The 14,776-nt window shown below is 38.0% G+C and overlaps 1 protein-coding gene across 1 annotated transcript in view; it reads left to right on the forward strand.

Annotated features, from left to right (window-relative positions):
- Positions 1-14,776, forward strand: part of rerg (RAS-like, estrogen-regulated, growth inhibitor) — a gene marked incomplete at its 3' end in the record, with an annotated part of 43,224 nt that overhangs the window by 7,571 nt on the left and 20,877 nt on the right. The window contains exon 2 of the mRNA XM_079263276.1: positions 3,232-3,385. Within this exon, the coding sequence (XP_079119402.1) occupies positions 3,325-3,385 (61 nt within the window). The 5' untranslated portion in view covers positions 3,232-3,324. The remainder of the gene's footprint in view (positions 1-3,231; positions 3,386-14,776) is intronic.

Here is a 14,776-nt window from a genome sequence, read left to right on the forward strand (position 1 = left end):
CTGGTGTGTGCTTGTTTTCCAGGATTTCTCTAGAATTATCTTGGTATTGATTTGATTTGACTGTAGTTCATCTCAACTCAACTTTATTTATAAAGCTCTTTAAAACAACCACAGTCGAAACAAAGTGCTGTACACAATCGGCCAAAATAAAAACAGAATAAAACTGTTCAAATGCAAATAAATGACAGAATAAAACAACAGGTCATAAAAGGAATACAAAATCAAAACAATGAAACACACTGAATAAATAGTAAGTAAAACCAATAATAAAATTAACTAGATCACACAGACCAGAAGCTGTCTTAGGTAAGGTTAAAGGCCAAGGAATAAAAATTCATAGTTTGGAGCAGCAACCAGAAGAAAACCAGGGGGATTTTAAGTTAGTCTGTTGAGAAGTCTTCACAGCAAGTTTTCTTATCAAACAAACTTTGTGCACAGTTTTTTTCTTTTTTAAAATAAATCAGACTGGAGTTATTTTTGAGTTTTAAATGATGATATTGCTTCTCTTACGGTATCACTTTGCATTGTGATGTACTTTACCCTTCTGCCATCTTTACATTTCCATGCATATCAGTAAAAAATTACCGTGATGGGAGGTCAACAAATTCTCCAAACAAACCGACAGCATCATTTCAGTCCTAGATGAAGCTAAGTTTGGAATTTGAAACTAAAGCCTTGATTTGTTTTCTTGCAAGAAAAATGTGCTTAAATGCTTAAAGGGGTGCTATTATGGTATTTCGAGTTTTCTGAGCTTTCTACAGTGTTACAGTGTTGAATCCTCATCAGACATGTGAACGGCACCGTTTTTTATAACCTAAACACATGTTTGAGTTTGAGTTCCAGTACGCTCTCCGTTCGGTTTCCATGGCGACGAAAAACGCGTTGTTTTAGAGAGTTTTTTCTACTTGGAAATCCTTGTGACGTCCCGGGGGATAAGGTTCGGTGATTGGTTACCTTCTACTGGTTAACAAGGGCATGTACAAATACATCAGGCGGGTGGAAAACGTGGGATAAAGTTATTTCCAATGATGGCTGGTGAGTTTACCAAAGAGAGACATCCTGCTGCATTCGTTGCTGTGGGTTGCTGTTTTCCACTTTGTTTTCAGGGTCTGATTCAGGTTCCAACATGTAGGGCTGTATGCTATGTGTTGACATTGTATTTTGGTTTTTTTTATTGAGTTCATATTAGCCTAATCCTTCTGTTGATGTGATGTTACAATGATGGCGAAAGCAGGTGCGGTGCGCGCTCCCGATGTAGTGCAGTAGCGGGAGGCGGGGCTTAATGCGGAAGAGTCTCAATCCACTCGTTTTGCCCACAGGCTGATCTGACAGCCTACGGAGAGGGTCGGTCCGAAGTAAATAAAGCGATTTGTGGCAATAACTCCATCAATCCCAGCCCTTCTGGTCTCAGAAATAAAAATAAATTAGCCTGAAATGCACATAATAGTTCCACTTTGAACACTAAATTACCAGGATGTACAGTACAGTAAAATGAGCAAAAATACAAAAGAAAAAAAAAGAATATAAACTCATCAGTGACAAGGTTGGACTAAAACAAGTTCATTTTTAGGACCTAAAAGCAGAAAATTAAGGCAAATGAAACAAAGGAAAAAGCAAAAACCTTGAAAAAAGGTGAAACATGATGAGTGAACAAGTAAAACTCAGTGAAAGCACAGTTCAGCAGCAGTCAAGGTAATGGATAAAATGATGCCATGAAAAGTGCACTGGTACTTGGAGGGTGCGGGTGTCATTTTCTGTGAAGGCTCAAAAAAGTTCCAGGCATCGCAGCTGTACAAAGAGATTTGAGATGAAAAATTGCCTGAAGAACTGACCGATGAAGTCAGTAGAAAATGTGTTCAACCCAGATGGGCTTCGACATGTTTGGCATGAACCAGGTCTGGAATACCACTTTTGATGCTTTGATTAGACAGTGAAGCACGGAAGCGGGAGTGTTATGACGTGGGACTGCAAAAAATGTGACAAAAATGGCTGATTAGATGACTTCTAGTCTCCACATAAGAAATATTCAGTCTGATATTGATCAAAAGAAGAAAAAAAGTGATAACTACGGCCGAGCAAAACACGTAGCCAGACCTGGATGAATAGTATCTGCCAATGAATAATATCCTCCATCTAAAATCGATAAAAACAAGCATTAAATTTGAATTAAATTATGCTTTTTGTCACAAATTTGTGACAAACCTCCTCTGACTTTTGCTTATTACTTTTTGTTAAACTAATTTACTTAATTGAAATATTTACTTTTGCTTGCTTTTATCGTAAGTAAACTAAGACATTAACAGGTTAAAATAATTTAATATTTTGTCTCAAGGTTCCTTCTGTGGGTTCTGCATTAAAAACACAGCAAATTCTAGTTCCAGATAACATACAGTCCACAGCGTTGAAAACAATACTGCTGACAATTTTAGATTAGATTAAAATGTCTTTGTCAGTTGCATGAAATAATTATCTTATACTGTGCTGTATTATAAATAAACAGAACTGGTTTTCATAAAAAGAACTTTGAATACCTGGAGTGCGTTTAGAGCCCTGTACAAATGCTAATAAACAAATCAATAAAATGTACTAATAAAAATAACATCCTTTGAAAATACAGTGCTGCATTGATTTGAGTAGACACATAACAGTTTGTTCAACATTGCAAAATACTGAAAATCATTTAGTTTGCTTGCGTCAGTCCATTTTTCAACAGTGTGCTTATTATTCTCCATTCCCTTTCAGACCGAGACCTGCTGTGCCAGGATGCAGTGGTTTCCTTTATGACACCAAAATTGCTTTCATTCTAAATTTAAGTCTATAAAAAACCTTAAATTGCGGTCCATATTAATGAAAATAAAAGAATTAAAAAAAGAAAAGAAGCATTAACCTTTTACATGTTGTGCACACAAACCGGTCTCCTAGAAACCATTTTATAGACCCGTGTTCATGACTGTATTTGAGACACATCACTTGCCTTGAAGGATACACACTTTATTAACCAAAAACAGGATATTTAAGATGTTTCCTCCCTTTTACTGGGTGCAGACAGGTATACTTTGATGAAAAATTCTTTGTATTCTTGTCTGTATGCATTCTTTACTGAGCTAAATGTGGGAATGCCCTAAAGAAACCAAAAGGTCCCACTCTAATAGGTGCATTTCAGTCAGGATGTTTAATGCTCTCCCCTTTTGAAAATCTCACAAAGCATTTCTGTTCAATTGACCCATTCAGACGCTGCTTCCTCCTGCAAGGACGAGGGGATGGTCGGATGACCTCTGAGCCCACCGATTGGCTCACCGCGCTTCACCGATTATCGCTGCTGTCATGGCTAAAAGCCCGGAGGTGAAGCTGGCCGTCTTTGGCAGAGCAGGAGTCGGCAAGTCAGGTAAAACGCACCCAGTGCTAAACAGCTTTAAGTCCATAAGACAATAAGAAATTTTCCTAATGTGAACCGGCTGTTTTCACACAATTCTGATATTTGGAATGATCTGAACACATCATTTGCAGCTAAACTTTTGCATTGTTCCACTCTAACCAGCAGTACTTTCATGCTCTCCTTCTCCTCATACCAGTTTATTTGCGTGGTCACCATTAGAGTAGGTGGTTGTTTTCGTCAGGTTTACATGCTTTCACTCCTTCAGATAAGCAAGCTGAGTCATTTTCACTTGTTTTCAGCCTTCATCCACGAAGCTGCAGCAGCTCAGCCTCAGCTGGCATCCTGAACATTTTATTCACGCAAACACATATCGCGTGTTTCCTGTCAGCCACTCTGACAAATTGCTTCTATGTAGCAATCAGATACAAGGAAACATGCTTTGGGATTTCTTCCACGTTGAAGGAGGCCATTAAAATGTCGAGGGTGAACTCGAGGGCTGCAGTGACAGGCATAATGACTGAGGAGCTCATAACTGAACAGAGTGGGGCTGTAAAACTGAGAGGATGGAGGCGTCAGACTTAAAATATTGGAATCTTATCCATGAAAATGAGAACTTGGAGCTATAAACTGCTATATTTCTCCATGGATTTAGAAACCTGTAAGTGGTGCCTCTTGCCTCTTTATTTAGTCAAGTTCATCCCCCTAAAATGTGTCAGTCATGTTGACAAGCAGCCATCTGCCCTGATCCTTCACCGCTGCTATGAGTTTTATTTCCTCTGAGCTTTTATTTTGACTTTACGGTCTGTAACGACCTTAGCGTAATATTTTTTTTTCCAGCTTTGGGCACCACGGTATTTTCTTTGAAAACAACACCATAGCACACATCAGTGGATTTTTCTTTTTCTTTTTTTTTTGTTTATTTCTGAAAAATATAAAAGACTGCCAGATGGGAGTCAACATCGCTGCGTTATAACCAGCAGGAAGAAAGCCAGGACCATTGGCTGCTCATTTTTTCCAATCCTCCTTCACTGCTGAGGTATTTTATAATCTTGCAGTTATATAATAATGAAAAAAAAACCATTATATACAGATATTGTACAAGTAAGTGGGCAGCTTCATGAATATTCACCGGTGATGTAGATGTTTTGTGTAGTTGTTTACAGCTGTAAGGGCATGGTGAGCTAAGTGCTAGCATACAAGTGCTATCATATTAAAAAAATAAACAGTGCTCTGCAAGCTAACACAGAACAGTGGGTGCATTCAGTAACACTACAACCTTCCAGGATACCGCTCAGGAAACCTCAGAAGGGATTATGTTTTTTGACCATGCTTCTTTACATTATGTGTTGGAGTTTTGCAGATATGCATGCTGCTGCTTCTTGAAGGCAGTCTCGGGAGAAAGTGAAAGCATCTGGTCTATTGGCTGTTCCCGGTTGTGTTGGTGGTCCTTTCATTGTGCCGTGACAAAGTCACAGTGGAAAAAGATCTGTTTTGTGAACTGTTAAAATACAATAAAGTCTCCACATAATCAGCATTCAATCTACACGTAGCATCAAGTTTCACTCTGGATGACACAAAAGTGACACAACAGGCTCTTACACTATCCTGCAGGTAGCATTGAACAACAGATTGTGAAAAGCAAAAGTTTGCTTTATTTGTTTTTTACAGAATAATTAACTCAGCAATCAGCAATAAAGCTTATTTTTCCCTCCATGAGTTGTGTTTTTATCAATAAAAAAATAAAAACCCCAGTAAACCCCAGAATGACCATGTTGTATGTAAAGCACCAGATGTTTGTAGGTGTCAAGAGATGTATGCCACTGTAACGCATTAAAAAAAAAAAAAAAAAAAAAAAAAAAAAGCACAGTTGTATTATAAGTCTCCTGGACTTGTGAGGTGTTGGGAAATATTCATCTGCAAACAGAAGAAAGAATGACATCATCTCTACTGCTGCAACCTTACACCCCCCTCCTTAAAAACCATATTCAGTTCCAACCAAAGGCCTGAATGCATCATACTATATGATCTGGTCATATATGGAACACCACTTGCAAGCCTGACAAAGACGACGCAGGAAACTCTGGACTGCATGGTTATTTCTTAACTTCACTTAACTTACAAGCCACTAGTCAGATAAAGAGGAAAACGTTGCAGTTTTCAACCTGTGGTTTCACTTTGATGTAAATATTATCTGACCCCTGGAAGACCAGCTGGCTCTCCTGCTAATGGACTTTTGGGTGGATCCTTGTCCATCACCAAAATGCCCTGCTTTGTTTTTTCCTCTGCACAAAAACAGTCGCAGCAGGATGGTAGGCATTGTTGTCACATCTGACGCTACCCTGGTGATCAACAGTAAACTGCTCTCATCTAAACATAGCCCCTTAATGGAAACCAGTGGATGCTAATGAATCCGTTTTCTCTCTATTTGGCTAACACAGAGATTTGAGCGGTAAATTACACTCCTCCTTCTTGAACAATATAACAGGGAGTAAAAAAAAAACATTGCTATTTGCCAGATTTACATTTGGAGTGAGGTAGTTTAATAATGTCAAGTAGATAATTTAGCTGAAACTGTTTTTTTTCCCCCCAATTGTTTTAGTCAAGTTGTGTGTGTAAAGGGAATCTTTCCTCAGTTTTACTGTCCCATAGATCCCCATCTGCATCCATCATGGCAGTAAAGATGCCATTTGAGGAAAATATAAAGCAGACAATAAAAGCTTTTGCCACATCTTTGCCAATCAAACATCATTACAAAACTAATCAATCAGCATTAAGCAACCTGCTCTAAGAAAACATTCTTTCCAAGAGCAAATCTGACAGTTTTAGGCTATCAAAGAGTTATTTCATTTAGTAAAAACTTACATTCTTTGTGCAGTGATGTTTGCATGATGTGTGACTGTAATGCCAACAGTTCGTGTTTTAGTTAGGCTTATGGGGTTCGCACTTAGCAGCGATTATTTCTAATGATCAGCGGCAGAACTGTCGGATGTCTCATCATTGCAGGGGGCTTTCCAGGCCTGGTATGACTGTCTAACCAGGACTCCTGCAGAGCACTAACAAAGAACAGCATGTATTAACTCAAGTGAGAGCTGTTCTGGCACTTTGCAGTCTTTTAGTTTATTGACTCAGCAGGGGGAATCTGGGGTTTGGAAACAAGATACATTTAACTGAGACTGCAACACAAACACACACATACACACATGGGCTTTCGGTTGGTTTCTGAGAAAGAGTTTAAGTAAATATTGAAGACTGATTTTTTTTACATGTCAAAAATTAAAAGACGACAAAATGACTTAACGGCACCAGAGAGAACAACACCTGCATTAATATCTAAACTCAGAGTCACTTTCTCTCTCTGATTCCTAAATCACTGGTGACACAACAATGTACGCAGAGCTGAATGACTCATTGTTGGTCACATTTATTATTATAGACGCAAAACTAGATTTGCACGTTTGTTTTGAACCACATGCAGCTGTAGTGCCATTAATGTGCTGAACATATCCAGCAGTTCTGTTAAATTATCCACAAAATGTGGAGTTCAAACTGTAACCAGCTGGAATAAAAGGATTAGGATGCCTTCCACACGTGCAGAATGTTTATTTTAATACTTATTGTGGTTTGTTATGTCAAAACTATTGTTTAAAAAAAAATTCAACTGTATGAAGGAGATTAGTATAGGTTGATGCTGTGTTTACAGCTTGTTTATGTGTCCAAAGGACAAAAAAAAAAAGGCAGGGCACATTAACATGTTATTATTGCTTTAATTAATTAAAGTTGGTAATTATTTAATTGTGAATTAATGCGTTGTGCGTTTTTTCTTTGACTACTGTAAAAATTAGTGTGATTATTGACAGAATGTATCAGGAATATTGACAATGTTACTTTATTAGCCATATTGGAAACCAGTATTTAAAACCAGTATTGAAATAAACTTGGAAGAAACGCTTAAAGTAGCTCCATATGATACTAATCTGTTTACTTTCATTTAAAGTGTATCAAATTGTACTCTTACAGGATGGGAGTTCTTTTGGAAAGTTACGCTGCAATAAATCACTGGCTCGTAAAAATCTTGTCTTACTCCGCAACCGGATCTCCCCCATCTCCTCCTCTTGACCTGCTTGACAACAAAGTATCAGAACAATAGCAAGTAAAGGAGTCAGAGTGTGTCTGCCCCAGAAATCCCAGTGTTTGTCACCTCCGGTTCCAGGCGTGATCTATGAATCAGCCTGTTGTGTGGTCTGGAGTGTGATGTAAACAGTCGCTGAGAAGGTAGACATGAGAAAATAACTTTAAAAACAACTAGTCATGACAGAAAACAGTGCAGTATTTGGTTTGATTTTTCTATTTATGAAAATGAACTGAATGCAATTAATTATGCATGTCTAACTCCTGAAAGTAAAGTCAACTCAGAAAACTGAGAATGGCTTATCCTGCTGCTTCTCATGTAGCTTTCTAACTGCTGCATTGTTTTACTACCTTTTCCATGACATCAAGCTTTAAGGCTTCACTCTCTTTAAATATCACATATTTATTGAAACTGTTTTACTTGTGTGTTAAAGTCTGCAAATGTGATTAAGTAGTCGGTGTTCTTGCCATCAGACAACATAAGCTGATCAAAACAAACAGGAATTTGTTCAATTGAATCAAGCAAATCCTGATTCACAGCCATTACACCCCACCAGCTTTTCCATATTATCAATCGGCTCCCTGTTCTTTTTTTGTGTCTCATTTGGTTGAAAACAAAGTGAAAGGGTTCAGTATATTTGGATTTTAAACAGGCCTGTCGAGGAGTTATGATCAGGTGATGCTTTTTAATCCAGTCAGTCAAGGGAATGAAGATAAAGGTCCACATTTATGTGCAAACATGTATCCAGACGAGTTCTGTTTGTAGTTAAGTCAGTAAATTGAGTGTTTGCTGTGTCAAATAAGTTTGATGACATTGCTGGCACTCGTGACTTTATCCACATCAGCTGATGAAAAAAGCGAGTCATTTGAAAATGAATCAAGTTTAGCATTTTCCAAGACGTCTAAAACTTGCTCACCTCACAAGTCAAAATGAAAAGTAGCATCAGAAAAACATGTTAAAACTTTCAGAGTACAAATGTATAATCATCAACGAATTACCCTTTTTTATATGTAGCACACAGCATGAGATTGTTTCAGATGGTTATAGGACACACTCATGAAGTGAGGGCTACGGGCTGGTTAGTGTGTGATGCTAAAAGTTTGCTACACTGTTATAACTGAACGTTGGGCCACTCTTTGTTAATGTCTGGTGTGTGTTGCTCTTTATCAAAAGAAGCTCTTAGATCCTGTTGCCTCTTGTTACCTTTTTGGATTCAAGTGATTGTAATCTTCATTTTCAATGTATTCAGATATACTTCTAGCTTAAAAAGAAGGCATTGACAGTCCAACATACCGGCTCGTGATCAAATGTGGACAATGACCTGCTCTGTTTGGAGATTACATGCAGTATCAGCTGAACTGACCTCTAAGTGACACTCAACACAAAAGCAGAGTGAAGTAAATAGTTTAGATGTAGGTACAACTACTGGATGATTTCCATGATATAATGTAAGGCCCCTGTTTGGTCTTTCAGGTGCTACCATGAAGGCATACTTGGTTCAGCCTGCTCCACTTTCCATCAGCATTCCCATTAGCCTATACAATACTTTGTTTTGAGTAATTTAGCAAATATTGGCATGCTAAGTAACTAGAGAAAGATATTATAATAAGCACCCCCTCTGATATCTCAGCTTAATATCTCTGAAGCATCTTAAAATTCAAATAAGTTACATTCCCTTAGGAAGCTCAAGCTCGGTCGCTCCATCCTCCTTCACTTCCTGTTCTGAATGCACGTCTGCTGCTTGCAGCTTCTTTTGTCCTCAAAGGAACATCGCGTCTCTGCTATTCACTTTTCTGATTGAGCTCTTATAAGGCCACATGCCTGCTTCAATGTCCAAACCTCCCTCATCCTTTTTCACCTGACACATATGCACAAAGGGATTGCTAATATTAGAGTTTGCCAGTTATAGAAAATGTCCATGGAGTGACTGACGCCATCGTTCTGTACTTCTAAATATATAGACCAGAACATTGTCCATATTGTCCACTTTCCATTCATATTCTCTGATGTCCTTGGCCAGTAGGCGAGTCTTTTATGGTCATTTCCTTTCCAGCTTTAGAAAAATTTACTCTCAAAATATTAAAAGAGGTTTTTTTTTTTTAAACAAAAATGATAACCTTTATTTAAGAAAAAAATTAAAGGAACAAAATCACTGGTTGCTAAAGACATCTGATTTAATAAGCACTTGGAAGACAATCAGTTAAAGAAACCATCAGAGAAAGGATAGACAAAGAGCTTTATTAAATGTAAAAACTAGAATTCATTTAGGTTATTCTAGAAAGTTCTAGCTTGTTAGAAATCCTGGTAAACAGAAGCCAAAATAAGGGTGACATGTTGATGCTCGACAGAACCCCTAATGCTCTATGCTTCGAAAGGTTCTGTAAAGTGTGTTGATACAACGCATTGGATGTTATGATTTAATTCTGTAAATCAAATTTAACTGCATTGCCTTACTGTAAATGATAAAGTAACAAATGACGCAATAGGCTATTCATTTCATCTTTGATAGACCACAGTGACCAGTTGCATTGGTTATTGTACTGTTGAGGCCTGGAGTTCAGCATTTAACTGCTGTCATGTTGATCTTTTTGCAGGAACGGACCATTTAGCCACCCAACAGTAAAACTACTACACTTAATTCAATACTTTGTTCTTCTAAACTGCTTGTGTAAGGCTTCAAGAACAGGACAAAGCCTGTTCACCTGGCATAAAGACTTCACGCTTCAAAGAAGCACGCCTAGTTCAAAAGTATCACAACACACGTGGACCAAAGAGATTTATAACAAATGTCCTTGCACCAATCTCTTCAGGGTCCAGATGCATAAAACTGTATAAAGATTCATGACTAAAACTCGAAGACAAAAATGTGTACACACATGTATGCTGAATCTATAAAGCTAATAGCACATAATCATCTGAATATCGGAAAATTATCTGAATATAACAAATATGACCATTATCTGCACATATATGATTTCCACCTTGTTTTGTTAGCGCAAATATTTTCCTAACACTATTTTACAAATTAAAATCAACACTCACAATAAATATAACTGACTCGATTCATAAATAAGTTAAACTGGACTTTATCCACAATTATGTAGAATTATGTAGATGTCTGGCATGGCTAATTCAGACGTTTTGTTTTAGCAACTGAAGTGCTTAATGCATCTGCTCTTAGGACTACTAAACAGCTGCTGGGGTTCTTTGTGAAAATATGTACTTTACTTATTCTCAGCTGGTACATAGAGTTTCACCTCTGTAATCACAGAAAATATTGTTGTTTACGGTGTGGTTGCAGAATGTTAGCCTCTGTCCTTTTGCATTTTCAGAGATGCGATATGTAAACCACTCTGGTGTCCCATTTTACAAAACCACAGGACCCCAAGGAGAATGGCTGCCCCCCCACCATTGTAAGTTCATGAAGCTCATCCAGAGCAGACAAGAGGGGTGTTTCTTACCTTTTTTCTAAGAGGACCTTGAATGCACTGTTGAGTTTAAATCATGTCAATTGTTTATTTTCAATGTGCAATTTTTAAGAGAGAAGTTGGGGCGATCGAGACAGCACTTAAGGCTCTAGTACATCATGATCATCATTTCCTCTCGATTAGTTTCACCTTAAACATCAGCATTGATTTAGTCTGCAGAATTTCTGTTTTGCATATAGTATGTTGTTAGTATTTAACGGATAAGACTAGTTGTTCGTCAACATTTCTACCAGCATTTGACACCAATTCTTTTGAGATTTTCCACCCACTGCAAGATTTGGCCCCCAGTGATTCAAATTTGTCAAGGTGAATAAAATCTTGGCATAACCCAGGTTAGTCATTACTGAACTAATGAGACTGCTGACGCCAACAGACCATCTTATTAAACCAAATAATTAAAATCAATCAATTAAAGGGTCGGTTTGAAGATCCTTTACCGTAACAAACACTGCTTTAGTTTACATTTTATTATTTTAATATTAACCCGCTACGAAGGATTAATGACTAGGAAGGATTAATTGCTGCTACGTTCTAACGATGATGCTGCGACCTCCCGGTCAAACTTCTGGCATGTCAGAAATTTTTCGCCGTCGCTCGTACAGTGTGAGTTGTGTTACGTCACGATTCTACGTTCGCACCTGCGCAGAAGACACCGGTGGAGCTTTAAACAATGATGGGCAACCCCAACTTCAGACGTGTGCGGTGAACACAGCTGCTTGAAGAGAGATTAGTAGAGCAATGGAGAGAACACGAGGTTTTCTTTTGTTTTTCGTTTCAGTGCACAAGACAGCACACACAACTGCAACAACTTGCTGCCTGCTCGCCATCTTGTTGTCAGGCACGCTGTGGTTGCCATAGGAACTAGGAACCTTTGTTTTTCGTTGTTCACACTCGAGCACGTCGTGCCGTCACACGCCGACTGACGCCGACAAGTAGTCGTGGTTGTCAATAATCGTGGCTGACAGCAGTCGTACAGTATGAGTACACATGTCGTAGGGTCAAATAGAGTACGAGGGACAAACCCGGTCGTGCAGTGGGAGCATTTCCCCGACAGTCAGATTTCTAAAATCGCACTGGCATAAAAGTGTTCAGAGTTTCCCAACACACCTGAAACACATCAGACTGAATTAGCAGACTGGTGCAGACCTTGACATTAAACTCTGCACAAGTCTGCTTACTAGCCATGGATTTGAGTCTGGTTTTTTGCAGCAGGGAAATTCTAAACACTTGCAGGACTGTGGCCCCCCCAAGGACAGAAGGAGCCCACCTCTCGGCTAATGTCTTCTGTAAGATTGCAGTGATGAGTACAACTCCATCAATAACCAACAATGACAACACATAGTCACAAAGCAAACCTTCAAACTGGAATATCTAATGGAAGTCATGCTGACACTCAGGAAGACAACAACCAATTTGTCTCAGTCTATGCAAAAACATTTATTTAATTTCCTGAGCATTTCTTAATATGCCATGAGACTGTACAGAATTACATGACTCATAATTGCTGCAAAACTGTTTCACATTGCAGAGTATGTAGACAAATGAATAAATAGCTCAGCAGCGTGGAATGCCAGATTGGTTTTTTGCCCTTTAAGTTTTTGTATGAAGAGATGGTTGAAGCTGCAAAACCAATTTATCGGTCAAAATACCTTTGTTGCACACCAGTAATGTGTTTGTGCGCAACAACATTTAAACGAGGCTGCTTACACAATAAACATGTTTTAATTTTCTTTTGTGGTTCTTGTCCAGGAAAAAGAATATTTACAGTTTTGAGTAAAGAGTTTTAGATATTTTGATGGATGATGCAGGTTTTTTGTTGCTTTCTGGTGAACTGGGATGTGAAATAAACACAAGGTTCCATTAAAAATGGAAAGTTAAATTATGTTTGCTCATGTACTGTATGACATGAAATGCATGATATATGAAACTCAGCAGCACTTGTTTTGAATACGTGCCACATCTCTTACTAAATGACGAGTCGTAAATGAGAATATGCACAGCATTATTAGTATAGTATTATATAGCTTTGCAATTTAGCCACACATGCATATTACATGTTACTCTTCATTTTTGTTGTTTGATCAGTAAATTTAAAAAAAAAAATTAAAGCATTCTTCCTCTTTGAATCACATTGATAAAGAAGTTAATACAGGCAGCATGCAGGTGAGTTACTTATAACAGGACTAATTGTCATTTGGTCTCATAACATTTTATCTAACAGCTCATATGTAAAGCACAATTACAGTGTGGTGGATGCAGGATTCCTAATCAATAATCTGATTTAGTAGCTGGATTTTAAAGCAAGTTGTCAAACAGGCTTTTCATTTCTAAATATTACCTATTTTGTCCCCTCACAGAAAAAAAGCCTCAAGATTATCTTTATTAGTTGAAGCCAAATTACAAATAAATGTTAAAAGGAGCATCACAAATATCCCTGTTATTGCATTAAAAAAATAGCGAGCAAAAATGTACCACAGATTTGTGGGGTGATTGTCAACAGGTTTGGAAACATGCTACACCCACACAAGGTTCCTCTTACTTGTCTCACCTCTTCTCTTTCCACTTTCTTGTAATCAAAAAATCAATCTTAGCTGAAACAAAGCTGTGCTTCAGACTGTACTCAGATAATCCATGTCTTCACTCAGCCATACAGTCTTTTACAGAGAAGACTTGCAGTGAGACAGCAGTAGCCAGCTGCTGGTGCACTGTGGACACTACTTATGCTGCTTTATAATTACGGTATGTGCCAAATATTCAGTTATATGTCAAATACCGGCAGGATAGAGAACTACCCACTCTGATGTAATGGACTGCACAAAAAATGATGCCATTTTTTTAAATAGCATGCGACTGACTATTACACTGGAGTAATAGTAGTATTACTAACAATAATAAAAAGGGAAAAAATAAGTAAAAAAAAAAAAAAAAAGAATCGCGGGAGATGACATGTTTACTATTGACGTGTGTTTTTGTTACTCTGCTGCCTTGCCTGACAAAACCCTGACTGATTAAATTGTATTCATCCACACAAAACACAAAAAATAGAATGATATACTGTATCTAACAAAACACATGTGGCTTAACCAATAAACTGCAACCAGGTTGGGATGGATCTGATGGGAAAGGACAAAATTTAAATCAAATAGGCTAAATAAGAGATGATGCTCTTATCAGGCAAATATGAAGTAAAGCTTATATGAAGCAAATATGAAGTAAAAATAACAGCTTTACAGTAAATAGTATAAATATTTTCTTTTGATTCTTTTTATTTATTATTATTAGTATTTTTAATACCGTTTGAATGGAATTTCTCAGTGTTTTCCTTTTTCTTTTCCTTACTGGGATCCTCCACACTGAGGGGTTATGGCTGCTCGGTCTGTAGGTTTACTGCAGTAATCTCCCTTGTCTGGGCGGGTTGCTGGTGTTCTGCACTGCATCCTAATGGTTGTGGTGTGGGATCCAGCCAGCTATGATGTGGGTGGGACCTTAGGTGGCAGCCTTTGTGACTGTAGGTGGGGGTGCCCCCAGTGTGAACGGATTCCCAAGATATTGCTTCCTCATAGCTGCATTAAGCCTGATAGTGGGGACTTTGGTTTGTCTGTGGGATATGGGATTCATGTGTGTGTGAGAGATTATGATTGTATGTATTTTGTTTTTAATTTGGTTGAATTAAATGCTTGGGTATGTGAAGGTATAATTTGAATTTTGTTTTGGTGTTGATATTGAGTTAAAATTGTTCTTGTGTAAAGCACTTTAGGCTTTTCTTTTGAATGAAAAGTACTA

Source organism: Telmatherina bonti, assembly GCF_933228915.1.
Source record: "Telmatherina bonti genome assembly, chromosome: 23".
NCBI classification, from domain to species: Eukaryota; Metazoa; Chordata; class Actinopteri; order Atheriniformes; family Telmatherinidae; genus Telmatherina; species Telmatherina bonti.